This window comes from Notolepis coatsorum, assembly GCF_963971535.1.
Source record: "Notolepis coatsorum genome assembly, chromosome: 12".
NCBI lineage: Eukaryota > Metazoa > Chordata > Actinopteri > Aulopiformes > Paralepididae > Notolepis > Notolepis coatsorum.
Window position 1 is genome coordinate 124,672,619 of NC_140176.1, and position 19,357 is coordinate 124,691,975.

The 19,357-nt window shown below is 43.2% G+C and overlaps 1 protein-coding gene across 1 annotated transcript in view; it reads left to right on the plus strand.

The window, feature by feature from the left end:
• nlk1 (nemo-like kinase, type 1) overlaps positions 1 to 19,357 on the plus strand; it is a 39,451-nt gene that overhangs the window by 9,820 nt on the left and 10,274 nt on the right. Inside the window, exons 4-5 of the mRNA XM_084326415.1 lie at positions 5,277 to 5,383; positions 11,150 to 11,235. Coding sequence (XP_084182541.1) covers positions 5,277 to 5,383; positions 11,150 to 11,235 — 193 coding nt within the window. The remainder of the gene's footprint in view (positions 1 to 5,276; positions 5,384 to 11,149; positions 11,236 to 19,357) is intronic.

Below are 19,357 nucleotides of genomic sequence, written 5' to 3' on the forward strand. Positions count from 1 at the left end.
TCCTAGTATGCTTCCTTGTGGAACACCACAGTTAGGCCTGCCGCGATAAGCAATAAATCGATTAATTGCTGCGATAATTAAAATGAATGCAATGATTTTGACGGGCGCGATTAATTGCTATTTGCGCGTTTGTTTTAATGAGGCGGAACCAGTGCCGCTTGTCAGTCACTGTCCGTGTTGGGAGGCGGGTCGCTGACGTTACTAGAGTACAGCACGGGAGCCCCGTGGGGCAACGCCACAGCTTAACTACATTTCTCAATAGTGTGGCTCCTTTTAACCAAGTAGCATTATTTGTAGTGTAACGTTAGCTATTTTTAGACCCAAGTAGTTACTCGCTACTGCCCGGAGAAACTGGACTGCTAAATAAAGATGAAAGATAGAGCTTTGATTCTCATTCCATGCTAACAACATTAGCTAACAAACGAAATACAACGTATAGCATAGCTACAAGTACAACACAGAATAACGTTAATACAATTACATGCATCATTGTTTACAATGAACGGGTGGGGCTGGTCAAAGGACTGGACACGGGGACAAGTTAAACACGAATTAATTTATTATAACACTCCGGTAGTTTCGAGTCGTGCTGCAGTGCCTACGCACCACAGCTATTCTATTATATACTGCTTTGACGCTTCCTCCTCATCGTTGATTGCCTGTAGTAGCTGCATCTAACGTTAGTAGCTAACGTTAAAACTAACCTAAAGTTAGTTGTTCACCAACAATCTCAACATTTGTTATTAGCTCAAAAACAACCGGACGAGACATGTTGTCGGCTCATATGTTCTGCTTAGGATAATCGCAACAATACTTCCGGTCCGGTCGGTGGGCTTCAAAATAAAAGTCTAAAACCGGAAAAGACGGGCGGGCTTCAAAATAAAAGTTTTGGGAAATAAATTTATCAAAAAAAATTCTCTAACCGGTCGCAATAATATCGCTTATCGCGATATTTTCGGGGGCAATTAATCGCCCAGCAAAATGTGTTATCGTGGCAGGCCTAACCACAGTTCACTGTGAGGGGGGGGGGATAGGGTACCGTTTACCTCCACCATCTGTTCTCTCCCCTCCAGGTAGGATTGTATCCAGCTCACTGATAAACCAAATTGCTTTTAGCTTGTCAATCAGAATGGTGTGATTGACAGTGTCGAAGGCCTTTTGTAGGTCTAGCATGACCATGCCGCAGTATTTGCCCGCGTCCACCTCTTGCTTGATGTGGTCGTTCAAATAGAGAAGGCATGTGTCAGTTGAGTGGGATGTTCTGAAGCCAGATTGGAATTCGTAGATTAGATTTTTATCCGTAAGGTACTTTTCGACCTGTTTGTATACTATTTTTTCCATGACTTTCGAGATGGATGTAAGGATAGAAACAGGGCGGTAGTTGCCTGGGTCTAATTTGCTGCCCTTTTTGTGCAGGGGTGTTACTCTCGCTATTTTGAAGTCCTTGGGGACGTGTCCCTGTTTTATGGAGAGGTTTATTATGTGTGTGATGACTGGGGTGATGGCTGCTGCTGAGTCTCTGAGGAATTTGGAGGGGATGTTGTCATGGCCAGTGGCCTTGTTCGGTTGGAGGGCGCTCAGTTTATTGAGTACCTCATCTGTAGTTACCATTTCCAGTTTGAAATCGTCTTTGTGGACGCCTAGGTTCTTGTAGTATGCTACTATGTGTTCTACCCCATACTGCCCTGAGTGGGAGGGTAGTTTGTTTACCAGTGTTGTGGCTATGTTTGTGAAGAAAGTGTTTAAGTAATTGGCTACATCCAGTTTGTCTGTGATGAGCGTGTTGTCCGTCTTTATGTTTATGTTTGAGAACCTGGTTTTAAGTTTTTTACTGCAGCCTAGTTGATTATTGAGTAATTTCCAAAGTTCACGTGGTTTATTTTTGTTTTCCTCAGCTCTACAACAACAACAATGTTAGATCCCCGCGGCCGACGTTTAGCTTTTAGTTCCGCAGGATGACTAAACGAGGCATAATGATTTCACTGCAACGAATGTTATAATAAAACAAAGCCTTTCTATACATGTGTCTGATTGAAAACGTTATTAACAGATTGCAGAATGGGTACAACTCAGGGCTCTATGAGCAACGAAAGGAACTGAGCTAGTATGAACGAGTAATGCTTGCTACTTGCTATGTTCGGGTAAATAATATGCTGATGTTATTGAACGTGTAACACTAACTATATAACGTTAATGCCACAAAATGAATGCATTTGTTAATCATAAGTAGTAACTTTGATGCAGTAGCTTGTGTGTGTGTGGGCCGGGGGCGGCGTTGTGCAGGTCGCGACGCGACTGAACTTTTTTTTGCCTTTTGACGCTACACAAATTGATGGATATTTATCGGCTACTGCCATCGGCACATTCGAGCTTATCGGCCGATAGGCCGATTGCAGTCAACAAGGCACTTATCGGCCGATACCGATACCCGACCGATACATCGGTGCACCCCTAACAGACAGACTCACACACTGACAGACACACAGACACACACACACACACACACACTGACAGACACACTGACAGACTCACAGGTTCAACTATTGTCACTTTTTTGTGCAGTTTTAATTGTCTCATTGAAGAGAAACCATCTGGAATCCCCCCTGAGTAGTGCTCAAGTACTTGTTTAGTGAAATCTATTGTTAGAACGCATCTTAAAGAGCACGGCAGCAGCAATAACGATGCACAGCAATATACCCGATGCTTAATGCATATCGGCAGCAGTGTTGGGACTAACGCTGTTACTTTTGGCAGTAACTAGTACTCAAACGCATTACTTTTGAAATTCATTAACGCAGTTACCGCTACTGAATGGTTCGTTACTGTGTTATTTTTATGTAGATTGTTAGCGATCTCAGCGCAGTCCTCCTGACGTCTGTCACCTCACCTGCGGAGACATGCTGTGGGCGTGTTTTGTTTACTCTAGTCTTGACTGTCATGGCGGCTCCCACTACTCACATTTTTACACATGGATATTCTCACTATTTCTCTTTTGTCGAGCACTAGGGATGGGAATCGCCAGAGACCTCGCGATACGATACTATTGCGATACTTGAGCCGCGATACGATAGTATCGCGATATCGTGAATATTGCAATATATATATATTTTTTTTTATCAAATGTTTATTTTTTTAACTGCAAAGTAAAACTGTCGACATGTTTTATCTAATAAAATAAAGTTCAGTCTGTTCATCTCACTTCAATCATTTTTATTGCAGAACATGGTATTTTCTCAAGCAGACAGATGTAAACATTGTAATCTGTGTTGCATGTACCTGACAAACTGAACTGTTTGTATTACAGTCATATTCCAACTTAACTGAATGCACATGTGTGTGTGTGGACTACTGTACTATTACAGGTATTGAAATGAACAATGCAACTTCCTTATACAAATGTAATTTGTTTTTACGAATAATTAAATATCGATACTTGGCGTCCCTGTATCGATAGAGTATCGATTTCCCCCCCCACCCCTAGTCTTGGCTCAACGATCCTATCTACTGCCCATGCTTCAACGAAGCTAGTAGCTGAGTCTAACGTTAACCACCAGGACTCATCCGAAGCCACTCGCCACCTGCTTTCAGGGATCTAGTTAGCATACCACCAGGCGACACACAGCAAATTTTATTTTATTTTATTACGGATCCCCATTAGCTGGTGCCATGGCAACCAGCTAGTCTTCCTGGGGTCCACACAAAAAAACATACAAAAACAATTATTGCAAAACAGAATTATTAAAAGCCAGTACTCAACATACAATACACAATGAAACTAACAATTAAGATGGCTAAAATTACATGCAAGCAAAGAAACGGAAAACAAAAAAACAAAACAAAACAAAATACAGTGTTAAATACAATTTAAGATTGTTTTTAAAATTGAATATTTTTAAGAATTGCTTTTAGAATGCTCATCAATGTTACTAAAACATCAATTTCACCATACCTTTTAAAAAGAAAAGAAAAAACACACAAAGTAATCAGAAGAAGTTTTGGATAACATGGCTGCAGCTACACTCATGCATGACATATATTAATTTCCTTCCGGATTATGGCTCCTTGAGTTTCTTTTTTAAACTGTCCTTGTTTTCCGTCCGTATAATATGTAATGGGATCCTATTCCAGTATGTTATGGCTCTATACATTGCAGTTTTCTCTAGAGCGTTGGTTCTAGGCAGAGGTAGGGTGAAGCGACTACTTGAAGCATGTCTGGTATTATGGTCATGTCTATCATTGGTGGATAAAAGCATAGAATACAATTGAGTGGGTTTGCCCAAGGTACAAATGGTCAAATGGAACACTTTTTCCAACTGCTTGGAGAGAGAATATACAAAATTGAAATGAGCTAAAGGAGGGGCTGGACTACATCTCGACCACCGCAGACTTTGGTGAGTTCAGTGATGTGAATGCAAATGAATAGAAACTGTCATGTTGATCAACAGATTTTGACTAACAATCTGCAAGGGAATCTCATCAATACTAATCAAACAATATAGTCCTTTCATGCACAATTGATATCCTAACTATTCTAACATTGCAATGCACGATTGATATCTTAACCAACGTTGCAAGACGGTTATAATGAAACACTCCGACATCAAGGCTGTTTCTTCAACCTAACCGGCGATATAATCTAACCGTCTGATTAGGCACGGTGCATTTCTTATTGCGTCGGGACTGAGTTACTTTTTGAAATGAAGTAACTAGTAAAGTAACAGAGTTACTATTTTTCAGTAACTAGCACAACACTCATCGTCAGTCAAAAAACAGTCTGTTACCATTTGTAATAATTGCATTACCTCCACTGTCTGCAGCAGGTCTCTCTGCTCATGGAACAACATATTTCTCTTGAATAGCGCGTCCGTATAAATAGTCTACGAATGCTACGCAAAGTGGGTGCATGTTGTTGGCACAATTTTGAAATGCACAAACAGTTTATTTATTTGTATATCTTTTTAGATAACTAAGCTAGCTGTAGTCTCAACACAACAAACTCTTTGTGGTATAATTAAGGGTACTATCCTTAGAATCCTCCTTGTGCTCCACAGCTTCCTGCAACAACTCACGCCTTGCTGGATTTCAGAGCGAGGTTTCTGTAGCAACCAAACTCTTTTGGTGGATGTACTTGGTGGTAACCAAATAATAAAATAAATGAGTTCAGTAGTTGAAATGGCGACTCCCATCCACCGCCACATTGAAAGGAATAGAATACAGGCTTATTTCTGTGACCCCAGAGCCAGCCGGTGTTCCCTTGACCTTGTGACCCTCCCCAGATATGTGATAACAGAGCTCATGCAGAGCGACCTCCACAAGGTGATCGTGTCTCCACAGCCGCTGACCACCGACCACATCAAAGTCTTCCTCTACCAGATCCTCAGAGGTGAGAGGTCCAAATTTGATAAAAATCCATTCGGAAATTAGTGATTGAGAAAGGTTTTAGTAAACGGTGTAAAAAAACTAGGGCTGTCAGTTTATCGCGTTAATTAGATTAATTAATTACACAGCAAATTATCGCGTTATGAAAATTAACTCTAAATTAATTACTTTTTTTTTTTTTATATACCATATATTCTTTTTGTATCTCATTCATACCATAAGAATGTAGAATACACATTTACAGACTTTTTTTTTTTTAATATGGTCCATTTGCATGTTCTTGGTATCTGATTCTAGGGACATCTATGAATCTCAGGGAATGTATTCCCAGTGTCAGAAATACTGTGGGCTAGATCCACAAAGAATGGATTGCACGGTGCAAGTTGCACCCTCACTTACAATTCATTATGAATTGAAAATGGGGGACCCTGATGTAAACAAGACGAAAGTCTTTCTCTGGTCTGCATCCCCTTAACAATTGTGTGTATTGAGCTGTACTGTATTGTACCCATTCTGCAATCTGTTAATAACATTTTCATTCAATCAATCTATAATAATAATACTTCGTTTTATATAGCGCCTTTCAGAGGACCCAAGGTCGCTTTACATAAGGGGGGGGGGGGGGAGATAACAAGTCAACAAACATAGTGGACAGACACAACACATACATATGAAGTGAGAAAGTTAGGGGTTGAAGGCCAGGTTGAAGAGGTGGGTTTTGAGCAGTTTTTTAAATGAGTCCAGAGTTGGGGTGGTGCGGAGTTCTGCGGGGAGGGAGTTCCAGAGGGTGGGAGCTGCCACACTGAAAGCTCTGTCCCCGAACGTCCGCAGTCTGGTTCGGGGGATGGAGAGCTGACCAGTGTCCGTGGATCGCAGGGACCGTGACTGAGTGTAGGGGTGGAGGAGGTCAGTGAGGTACTGAGGTGCCAGGGCGTGAAGGGATTTGTAGGTGAGCAGGAGGGTTTTGTAGGTGATGCGGGATTTGATGGGGAGCCAGTGGAGCTGGATGAGGATGGGGGTGATGTGCTGCCAGGGTTTGGTGCGGGTTAGAACCCTGGCAGCTGAATTTTGAACATACTGGAGCCTGTCCAGGGTTTTGCTTGGGACCCCGGACAGGACCCCGTTGCAGTAGTCCAGGCGGGAGGTGACGAAGGCGTGGATGAGGGTCTCAGCTGTGGTGTCGGAAAGTGATGGTCGGAGTCTGGAAATGTTTCGGAGGTGAAAGAAGGCGGATTTGGTGAGGGAATTTACATGGGATTGATAGGAAAGGGTGGAGTCCAGGATAACGCCCAGGTTGCGGACCTTAGGGGATGGGGAGATGGAGCAGCCGTCAATGTTGAGGGTGAGATCCCCAACCTTCCGGAGCAGGGCCTTGGGTGCCACAACCATGAGCTCGGTTTTATTGTTGTTGAGCTTGAGGAAATTAGATGACATCCAGGTTTTTATTTCGTGCAGGCAGTTGATAAGGGAGTGTGCGGGGAGATGGGTGGATGGTTTGGTGGAGAGGTAGAGTTGAGTGTCGTCGGCATAGGAGTGGAAGTTGAGGCCATGGCGGCGGATGATCTGACCAAGGGGGAGCATGTAGATGGTGAATAGGATTGGGCCAAGTACGGAGCCTTGTGGGACGCCTTGGTTGACTGGGGCCGGGGTAGAACTGGAGTCGCCGATGGTGATGAACTGTGTCCGGGTGGTGAGGTAGGATTGAAACCAGGAGAGTGCTGAGCCAGTGATGCCGAGGTTGTTGGATAGGCGGTTGAGGAGGATGGAGTGGGAGACTGTCGAATGCTGCAGAAAGGTCAAGGAGGATGAGGATGCTTATGTGGCCAGAGTCAGCTGCAAGGAGGAGGTCGTTGGTAATTTTGATGAGGGCGGTCTCTGTGCTGTGTTGAGTTCTGAAGCCGGATTGAAAAGGCTCATAGAGCTCATGGTTGGACATGTATTGTTGGAGTTGGGCGGCCACTGCTCTTTCCAAGATTTTGCTAAGGAAAGGAAGGTTGGAGATCGGACGGAAGTTGTTTAGCTCGTCTGGGTCGAGGCCGGGTTTCTTAATGATGGGGGTGACGGAGGCTGTTTTGAAGCAGGGGGGGACGAGACCAGATTCAAATGAGGAGTTGATGATGTTGACCATGGTGGGGCAGAGAGCAGGGAGGCAGATCTTGACCAGGGTGGTAGGCATGGGGTCAAGTGAGCAGGTGGAGGCTTTGGCTGAGGCTATGAGCTTGACAACTTGGGGACCATTTACCGGGGAGAAGGAGGAGAGGCTGCATTGGGGGGGGGGGGCACCCAGGGGGAGGAGCAGGTGAGGGGGAGGAGGGGGGCACTGCTAGCTGCTGGTAGATGGTATTGACCTTGTCCTGGAAAAAGACATGGAACCTGGAGCAGAGGTCGTGGGCACCAGATGGGCGGGGGGGGTCGAGGGGGCGGAGTAGCCGGTTGATGGTGGAGAAGAGTGTCCTGGGGTGGTTTTGCTGGTTGCCGATGAGGGTGGAATAATAATTTGTTTTGGCCTTGATGAGAGCTAGCTTGTAGGTCTGCACGTGGTCCTTGTAGGCCTCGAGGTGGACAGTGAGGCCAGATCTTCTATGGAGTCTCTCCAATTGGCGACCGACAGCCTTCAGGGAGCGGAGTTCAGGGGTGTACCAGGGGGCAGGACGGGTGTAGGTGACAGTCCGGGTTTTGATGGGGGCGAGAGAGTCCAGGCTGCGGGATAGGGCGGAGTTGTAGTGGGCAGCCAGACCATCCACCTGGGTGCTGGGGGGAGCTGAGGCCAGGTGGATGGTTAGCAGGTTGGTCAGAGCTGGTGCACTGACTGTTTTGATGTTCCTGTAGGTGATGGTGCGTGCATTTCGAAGCTTGGGTAGGGAAGTAGGGAGGGTGAAAAGGACAGCATGATGGTCGGACACCGCCAGGTCGAGACACTGTACCTCAGATGGTATTATGCCAGTGGAACAGACCAGGTCAAGTGTATGACCTTTGGTGTGGGTGGGACCATTTGTGTGCTGTGTGATATTGAAGCAGTCCAGTAGTGAGAGGAAATCAATGGCTGTGGAGCAGCTGGTGTTGTCCACATGAATATTGAAGTCCCCAAGCAGGAGTGTGGATGAGCACATGGTGCAGACAGTGGTGAGGAGTTCAGACAGGTCAGACATAAAGTAGGTGGAGGCTTTGGGGGGGCGGTAGATGAGGACTACCTGGAGTGGTGTAGGCCCAGGTAGTGAGAAAGCCACGCACTCGAAGGAGGTGACAGTGGGTACTGGGAGCTCTTTGACTAGAAAGTCAGCCCGATGTATTACAGCCAGCCCACCACCACGACCCTGGGTACGTGGCTTTTGGATGTAAACATAGCCTGGGGGTGTGGCTTGGTTGAGTGAGATGAAGTCCTGTTGGTATTGCCATGTCTCAGTAAGACATAGAAAATCTATATCTCTGTCAGTAATTATGTCATGGATGAGGAGAGATTTATTGTTAAGAGAGCGAACATTCTGGAGCATGAATGTTGCATTTTTGATGGATGCTGGGGCAGACAGTGGTGGAGGGATGTCAACACAGACTAGTGGCCGCAGATTGGTCAGAGTGCGCACGTGGGGTTTGTTGTGATGACGTCGTTGCTGCACGTTGTTGGAGCGCCAGCCCGGTAGCACTGAAGGAATTCCATGGTCTGAATAGTAAACAAACTTGCAACGGGAGGCTCTGTGCATGTAGCGAGGGCGACGAAGGAGCCCCAGAGACTTAATAGCATCGATGCAGTTTGGTGTGGAATGACGGAAGAGGTTGCAAAGTTGCAGCGTGGAGTATTGGAAAGTTACCATGACGGTATCGGAGAAGTGCCGGTGTTGGCTAGCTTGCAGAGCCGAAAGCCGGGGAGGAGGCGTCCATCCTCGGGTCGCAGCTCCAGCTAGCAGTATAGCCAGGAGTGAAAGGTATCCCAGTGAGAGGAGTTGTGGAAAGTCCCGATGGTGTGGCATCCGATCAGGCGGGTTGAGGAGTTTTGGATGTCCTCAGTAGACCGCGAGCACCGGAGTTGGTTGGAAAGCTACAGTAGCAGAGCTAGCGTTATGGGGCTAACAGCTGACCGGGCAGCTATGAGTTTGGGTGAGTACTCCAGAGTATTGCGATATTCCGACTGTTTGTAGAATTCAAGGGTTATTGTTGTGGTTTATATGATAATTAGACAACGAATCGTTGCTACTTGCGGTAATAATAAGCAATGATTACATACAAAAAGAACAAACTTTTCCAGAGTGAGAAGCGGCGATAAACACGCCAGCGTCCTCTCAACATCCTGTGACACCTCTGGAGGAGGTTATTATTATTATTATTATTATTATTATTATTATTATTATTATTATTATTATTATTATTATTATTATTATTATTATTATTATTATTATTATTATTATTATTATTATTATTATTATCAATCTGCGCAGTGATTGATTGAATGAAAATTTTATTTTGAGTAACCAAATGAGAATATCAATAATATTTTTTTATCTTTGACTGTGAATAACACCGTGCTCAAATTGACCAGACCTGAAAAATCTAAGCAAATTAATAGATGGAAGATGATTAAACAGAAGGTTTTGTAGATACAGTACTGAATTCTGCCATCCGGACACATGCAATTTGAAATATGATTATAGAATATAGAATATCAGGCATAAAATGGTTATGCGATTAAAATGCGATTAATTAGATTAATTCATTACAAATCCTGTAATTAATTAGATACATTTTTTAATCGCCTGACCACTAAAAAAATATGCCACAAAATGGCTATCCACCTCTGTGCTTTCTGAAGATTCAGTCACAACAAATTTTCACTCGTCAACTTTCACCTACTTCCCCTACTGGCACCCCCCCACGTCAGGTATCGTTTGAAGCAGACACTCGTTGGCTACAACGCTAACCAATACCAGCGGTGATTGGTCAGTTCTCGAGCGTATACAGATGTGGTCATTTGACACACAACCTGTAAAAAGACGCTCGCCTGACATATCGCTATGTAACTCGAGAACCAGACGCTCGCCTGACATATTGTTATGTAACTCGAGAACCGAGGCACAGAATTGGTCGAGTGAGGTGGCGTTTCGAAAGGCAGCAAATTCAATATTTGGAACGGTATAGGGGTGGGAATCGCCTACGATACTATCGCGATACTTGCGTCACGATACGATAGTATCGTGATACTAAATATATCGCGATACGCTGAGTATTGCGAAAAAAATATATAATTTTGATCAAATTTAATTTATTACCTTTTTTCAACTGCAAAGTAAAACTTTGTCAACATGTTTTATCTAATAAAATAAAGTTCAGTCTGTTCATCTCACTTCAATAATTTTTATTACAGAACATGGTATTTTCTCAAGCAGACAGATGTAAACATTGTAATCTGTGTTGCATGTACCTGACAAACTGAACTGTTTGTATTACAGTCATATTCCAACTTAACTGAATGCACGTGTGTGTGTGTGTAGACTACTGTACTATTACAGGTATTGAAATTAACAATGCAACTTCCTTATACAAAAACAAATTATAAATTTTTTAAATTTTTTATGAATAATTAAATATCGATACTTGGCGTCCCTGTATCGATACAGTATCGCCACACTACTACGTATCGATTTCCCCCCCCACCCCGTATTATATGTTCGGCGAAAAATATGTTTGGCATGCTAAGAGGTTAAAACAACATTTTAATTTTATTTACAAAAAAATATATATATAATCTTTTTTACGTGAACGTTTACCGTTTGTTGTGCAGGGTTGAAGTATCTCCATTCTGCTGGTATTCTGCACCGGGATATCAAACCTGGAAACCTGCTGGTCAACAGCAACTGTCTTCTCAAGGTAAAACCTTGTTTTGTGTGTTTATACTGTGTTCTCGAGGTAAAACCTTGTTTTGTGTATTTATACTGTGTTCTTGAGGTAAAACCTTGTTTTGTGTATTTATACTGTCTTCTCGAGGTAAAACCTTGTTCTTTTGTGTATTTATACTGTCTTCTCGAGGTAAAACCTTGTTCTTTTGTGTATTTATACTGTCTTCTCGATGTAAAACCTTGTTCTTTTGTGTATTTATACTGTCTTCTCGAGGTAAAACCTTGTTCTTTTGTGTTTATTTATTTAAAATGTTTTATATAAAAAGTTGACTGACACAAAACAGTATATATAAACATGACACAAAGCAAACCAAATTATATATATATAAATAAACAGACAAGATATTATATTGTCTGACTATATATATATATATATACTGTATATTAGGGGTGTACCGGTACACAGACGCCATGGTTCAGTATGTACCTTGGTTTTGGGGTCACGGTTCGGTACAAATATTCATAATTATTATTTTTTATTTTATACTTAGTTCCACCTAGGCTTGCTCCGGTAGTCGGTGATACCGGTGTCATTCTGTGTTCAGGCATCCACCCCCACCAGTGTGAGCTTTAAGTTTCAGTTTCACTTCTAGAGTAGATTTAACTTCACGTGAAGCAGAGAAAGAAGACTAGAGAAGAGATGACATGTTACACAACAATGGCAGAGTATTTATCAATATTTTGCATTTAAACACCGCAGCAGCTTGGCTGGAGAGTAGGCTTGGGCGGTATAATTTTTTTCATACCGTCATACCTTGCTGACATAATACCCCGGTATGGGTTTTATGGCGGTATGACTTTCATTTTCATCAGCGGAGGGGGGGGGGGGGGGGGGGGGAGCAAATTTAACAATATTTATCACATACATAACGCTTATATTGAAACACGATGACATTAGGGCCGTTCTTTCAACCTAAAAGTGCACTTTCTTCAACCTCAAACCTAAATTCCTTAGCGACCCGTGTTACCAAGTAAACAAATCAGCGCGCACATTCGAGACACACAGATATGTAACGAGTCATACGGAACAAATAACGTATAACAGAGGCTGAAATTAGAGCAATGTGACTCACAAACTCACGACAGATGCACAAAATTGATTCTGCATTGATTAAGTGATAATCAAAACCCAGCTTAAGCCGTTAAACCCATGTAGTGAATCGCGAAGCCAATACGCACACACAAACATACACTCCCAGCATTTATATCTCGTACGTTCATCTTCCAATCGCTTAACCATATAACATAACTTACTTACCGGTACCCAAACAACGTGTCCCGAGTCCACTCATGCACGAATCCATTTCAAAACGTTAGAAAAAACGCTCCGTTTCCTGATTCCTCAATCATCCAATGTCTGGAAGTTAGTGGACCCATGGTCCATCCATTCGACCTTAATAAATGGATTGCCATCGGTCCATAACTGCATTCTATAGAAGAATAAGTCTTTATTTGTTGTGCAGATTAACACACACGCGAGATGAAAGACCCACAGGAACACGTGCGTGGCTCTGCTGAGCTCTGACTGAGAGAGGGAAAGACGGACTGCCCTGCCCTCTGCTGGCGCGTGCTGTGCACTACAATCAATGCCGTCCAGTGTTTCCCCACAGGATTTTCAGAGACTATGGGGGGTGAACCTCTGACCCTCTAGGGAGGTCCGGGGGTATGCCCCCCGCATTATTATTTTTTGTAAATTTGAAAGTTAAATGCATCAATCTGGTGCACTTTGAGAGCAAAATAAAGAGGCTAGATCTATGATGAACTTTGTGCTCAAAACACAAAATCGACTAGACTAGTGCTTCCCAATCCTCTCCTCGAAGCACCCCAGCCAAATTCCACCACCAACACACCTGATTCAACTTAACTAGCCCTTTATTAGTTGAATCAAGGTGTGCTGGTGGTGGAATTTAACAAATACATGGAATGGCTGGGGTGTCTCGAGGAGAGGTTTGGGAACCACTGGACTAGAGCGTACATTTGAGCCATCGAACTGGTTTATTTTTTAGAAAATAAAAAAATATAGTGGATTACTATTACGACCACTGCCAATACTACTGATACATCCCTATTGGCAAACTTTATATTTAAATGGTTTTTATTTTATTTTTATTTTAATTAAAAATTATAATTTTTTGGTTCATTATACAACTGTGGCGGGACTAATTAGACTGTGGCGGGATGTGTCATAACGACTCATTCAAAAACGATTGTCACGCCGAATGTGTTAGTTTCTTACACAATGTTGGATTATGTAATTGGTGGGTCATGAGTAATTGTGGAACAAAAAAAAAATCGCGGGAAGTCTGTTGTTGGATGTCATTCGTCAAAAGGACATGCGTTTCACTGTTAATAAAATGTTCAATCAATCAAACCAATAACACACGCTCACGCGGAGGTGCGCTGTTGTAAGTGAGCGTGGGTTATTGAATTGATTGATTGAAAATTGTATTGTCCGCCTTGTTTCGAACTGGTTAAAATAGATTAATTATTTTTTTACTAATCTCACAATTTTTTGTAATTAATCTAGATAAAAAATCGCGGTTTGACAGCAGTATGTAGCGACGCGTTTGGTTATTGCTCCGCTCCCGTCAATGTTAAAAAAAAAAAAAGCCTCAAAACGTAGAGTAAATGGAAAAGTAAACATTTTTTTAAAACATGGCTAGGTTTAAACAAGCCTAGAACAGGAACCATAGCAAGAGAAAAAGGGGGGGGGGGGTAAATAACCTGTGCACTGCCTGACAAACGTGTGCAGTACGTCCACCAGGCCGGAAGAGGGCGATACTCTGCTGACAGGTCCGTTGTTTCCTATGGTTCACACAGAGTAGCTTGCCGCCTTGTCATAGCGCAATTAGGCCGCCGTGTCAGGAGAGGGCGCTGTGCAAAAGTTCGTCTGACATTTTAGCGGCCTAGCAGGTCAACAGCAGATGATGACGCCTCTGGCCGCAGACGCGACCATTTGCCATGTGTGTGGCTAGCAGAACGTAGCTGGAAGAGCGTGGCTGATGGATCCATGAGACCCCAGTCCGAAAAAATATGTAAAAAAAAAAAATGCATCACGGAGGCATTAAGTCAAGTCGTGACGAGGTGTAAGTGACACGCATAGAAGTCCTAGGTCATTTAAACAAAGCTAGCGCTTAGCTCCCCGGCATAATCTTTTGTGTGTTTGTTTTTTACATCCACTATATTATAGTGGATGTAAAAAACAAACGCAAATAAAATAAAGTCGCATTATGTAATAGTTATACAAAACAGACCAAGCCAACCCCCCCTTAAGTCGGATGCCGAGAAAAATAAAGCAACCAGGCGACACTTAACGTCACACAGTCAACCATATTTATAAGAACGAAGAAATATAGAGTGATATGACGCTTGGCGCGTTTAGCCATAGCGAGGTGCTAACGGCCCAAAATCAAGCTACTACCGCGTTTGGTACTGGTGAGGCCGGTGTTGAGGCCCCTCCAAGCCGGGTCCTCAAGAAGTCCACGGCGTCCTCAGGCGATGAAAGATGTTTTCTCGCCCCGTCCTCGGTTGTGATGATAAGTCTCGCAGGGAATTGAAGAGACGGCTTGAGTCCTAGCTTGTAGAGGGGGGCCGTGACGTCTTTGTAGCGGGAACGCTGCTCCACGACTTCGGGGCAGTAGTCTTCAAAGATTAGGACTGGTTTCCCTCTGTATTTCAGCGTTCCCCTCCTCTTCCGTGCCTCCCAGATAATCTTCTCTTTTATTCGATAATGATGTAGGCGAGCAATAACCGCTCTAGGCCTGGAACCGGGTGCTGGCTTGGCCCTGTGACACCGGTCCAGTTCGGGTGGCGTAGGGAGGACCTCCTTCCCCAGAATTTAAACCAGTACCTCCGCAAAAAAGTCGCTGGGCCGGTCGCTATGAACGGACTCATCCAATCCTAATATGCGAATATTAGACCGGCGGCTCCGGGACTCGACGTTGGTTAGCTTAGCCTTTAGCTTGTCATTGTTCTCTTCTAGCGCCGTACACCTGGCCTCTAGCTCGTCCAGCCTGCCAGTCCAAGTATTCAAGCCGTCTTCCACGGAGGTCAGACGCTCGGCATGGTCGTTAACCGACGTCCAGAGGCTGTCGAGTTTGGATTCGAGCGAGGCAGCGGACGCTCTGATTTCGTTGGTTCGGGCCTGCCTTAGCTCTTCAATTAGCCCAGCAATGGCGGTTATATCAGCGGGAGCGTCGGCCTTCTTGGATTAATTTCTCAGTTGTCTCGTCGCCATTATGGTTTTTGCAGCCAAAATAAATAGGTAGAAACATAAAGGGGGTATATACAAAAAGGTTTAACCGAGTTGAAAATATAAAAAGAGGCTTTTAGGACTAAATATAAAAATACGGGAGTCACATCGTGGCAATGAGCGACCACTCCATCCTCGACCCGGACCCAACCCAGGCCTATGTTAAAGTGCAGATTGGCTTAGAGGACGATAATGTCTTGTATGAACTACCAGTAATATAAATCATATTAACAACAAAAATGTGTTCCATCTTTATGTCAGATGATTTTCAAAAAGGTGCATGAGTCAATGCAAAAAAAGAACAAGCAAATATACTGCTGAAAGTTCAGAACGTTGAACATTTTTCACTCCATAGATTAATCTAGATCAGGGGTTCCCAAACTTTTTCAGCTCGAGACCCAAAAGAGAAATTTGGTGTTTCCCCGGGACCCAAACTTACAAAAATACATCATGAATTGCCATAACATACATTTATAAACTACTGATAAAGAACACAACAAACCATGAATTTCAAATGTATATAAAATGTATTTATTTAATTATACAAGTACATCACAGCAATAATCAGACTGTAATGTTAAGTTACTCACCACCTCATGACATATGTACATACAATTTTGTAACACTTTTAAATGAACAAACATGTTCTACTCTCCTTTCTATTTCTTACCCCTTTTTCAACTCCATTTCTTACCCCCTCCCTCAGTCCCTCATCAGTCTGCATCATTGATTTGGGTATATGGAGATAAATAAATTATATTTTCATCAGTCTACAGCGTTGGTCTTGTGTAGTGTTTGGTGAATTTATCGTATATTTGCACATTCTCTGTGTACTTCACTTACAGTACTCTAATCACTGAGAAGTAGAATTCTTAAATGTGTTTTAGGTTAAGCACAGCAGTGTGTAACTGGTTCAAACAGAATTAAGTCATGAAACGTGTGTTTCATATGGTAACAAAATGTAGTTTTTATAAATTAGTGTATAGTTTTGACAAGTGTTTAATTTAGCAAAGGATCTGAGGTGTTCTGATAATTGTGTGTGGCTGTGCTAATTGTGTGTAGTGTTTTGAAACACAGCCCTGTTTTCAAAATCGTGCTTAACGCATCCACCAAAACGTTATTGCCAGACCACGCTGTACAGCGATATTGAGATCAATATTAAATTTTTTCGCCATGGCATTCATAATTCATATATACACCTCCGGCGCTGAAGCTGGACCCTACGGCTCAATACAACGACGGCTCAATACCGCCGCCTGGTGGATGGTCGGGCGAGTTACACTGGTAAACAGGATATGGCTGCTGTGCATCGATTAAATTCATCCGGCCGTCAGATATTGTCGCAAGGCTCCCGACAGACACTATGTACATATGGATCGCTTTATAAACTTAATAATCGATATGATTTCGGCGTTTATTGTGACATACAAACCGGAAATGGACCTAGACGATCGACGTCCTATACCTGGGATCTTTCACCGCCAGTCTCATTGACGCACGGTAAGAGGACGCTGACGCTATTTTCAGCCCAATTGTTCATTAATTTCACTGCAAACCTATCTGATCAATAATCACCCATACTACATAAAGCATTTACTGACGATCACGGAATTATAAACGCCCCCCCCCCCTTTCATCCGTGCATGATGACGCATAACGTATAGGATCATATACAGTTGAATTTTTTAATATAGCGTGTATCGGGAATAAACGGCAATTGATAATCTATATATGCGTTTATGCCTATAACTCACGTTCTATGACTTACTGCAGAAAACGATAAAAACATACTTAAATTTTAGAAGGTATTTTTGTATGAATCTATGAATGAAAAAGTATAACGTTCCTACATCCTGAACGATAGATAATCGATGTTGAATGGGCCATAGTAATGTCAATTTAGCAATACAATTTAAAAAGTTATAGCCCTGCAAAGAAGGTGAACATCTCCATAGGCTTAGAGTGGTGGCAGACTGGCTATATTGATGGATATAACCAGTGGCAGGGAATGTGTTAAGCAATCTAAAAAAACAGTATTGTGTGTTTCATTATATACCGGTACATATGTTTCAGTCTTCTCATAAAAAAAATATTCGATTTTTGGGTATTTTCCTGCCTTTGGTCCGCTTTGCATTCACATCTCAAATGAACCGCAGCAGGGTTCACTTGCAAGAGTGAATGAGCTTTCACACCACCCCAAACCAACCGGACTATCCGAGGAAATAGGGTTCGATTAAAGCTTATTATAGTTTATCACAGAATCATGAGCATGTCTTTGTCAGTGGACACTGGACATGGGTATGTATGGCTCCAGGTGCTGCTGCGTTAAAGTGCACATCTTCAATACCTATCTGTACTATTTAAAAGCACAGTGCAGGACACACTCAAAGGTTATCGCACCTCAGAGATGGCAGTGGACATGTATGACAGGACAAAGGCCATATGTAATAGCCTTGGGATTCAGGAACATACTACCAGCCAAAGGAGGAAGCAGAAAAGGATGGACGAGTATGTAGTTGAGTCATCTTGTGGCACAAGCTCAGACCTCAGCTCAGGAGATCAGCTGAGACAGAGCCTGTTCTATCCAGTCCTCGACAGAATGCTGCAAGAGCTTGAGAGCAGGTTCTCATGAGTTGGAGAACAACGTATGAGAGGCATACAGGCATGTTATCCAGCCTCAGACCAGTTTCTCTCAGTGGAATTGCTGCAACCCCTCGCCACACATTACAATATCCAACTATACTGCCAGAGGAGATCACAGTTGCAAAGTGTTTCCTGGCCAGGACAGGCAGAGATGCAGTCCCTACTATCCAAAGTTTCTTTTCCATCCTGGATGATGATGATAATAATAATAATGCATTTTATTTATAAGGCGCCTTTCAGGACACAAAAAAGAAAAGTCCACAAATCGGTGAATGAAAAAATTATAGGATCAAATGAAAACTACGTACTAAAAATGGATGTTTAAAAGTACTAAAAACCAACAAAAAATACCAAACACTAACAAACATTCAGCACAGACAATTTTTTTTTTCTTTTTTTTTTTTTAAAGCTCCGGGGCTAGGAGAAAACATCCGGGGCTAAAGCCCCGGAAGCCCAGGGCTAAAGCCCCGGAAGCCCAGGGCTAACAGCGCCACTGAACAAGATGCTATGACAGTGACAATCGTGAAAATGACCATGAAAACTATTGTGAGTCTCTGGGAACCAAAGGACAGCGATGAACAAGTAGCTGGTATTTATTGCTCACTCACTCCTTACAACAACAACAAACACACAGTTTACACACAAACAGTCGTGGTTAAGTCATGTCATCACCCTGCTGGGGTTTATGGGTAAAGTAGTCCAACAACATGGGTTAGATCGCTGAGAATTACAATTTCTTAAAGACCGTCCCTCGGCTGATGCCTTCATCCAAGCTTTCATTCATCCAACTCTTCCTGTTGATGTTGCGTCCTACATACGTGTTTCAAAGTAAAAGCTCTACTTGGATGAGAGAATACTCATCTGTATTTGTGTCCTACATACGTGGATTTCTTTTTTTTATCTACTTTTTCTCCTATTTTCTATATATTTCTTTCTCCCATCCCAATTTTGTATCGTCCAATTCTACCCTCCCCTGTCTCGAACGCTGTTTGGCCATGCCTCCCACAAGCCGGCTGCAATGTGGACGAAGCCTTGCATCACGTGTCCCCTCCGGTACTCGAGGAAGCAGCCGTCTCATCTTTTCACCTGCACAGCGCGATCTCTCAGTGGCGGGGGTCTGCGTGGGAGGGACACGCCGCCCCCGTCGCTTCCTGATTCTGCTGCGCAGGCGCACCAACCGACCTGTAGGAGTCGCTGT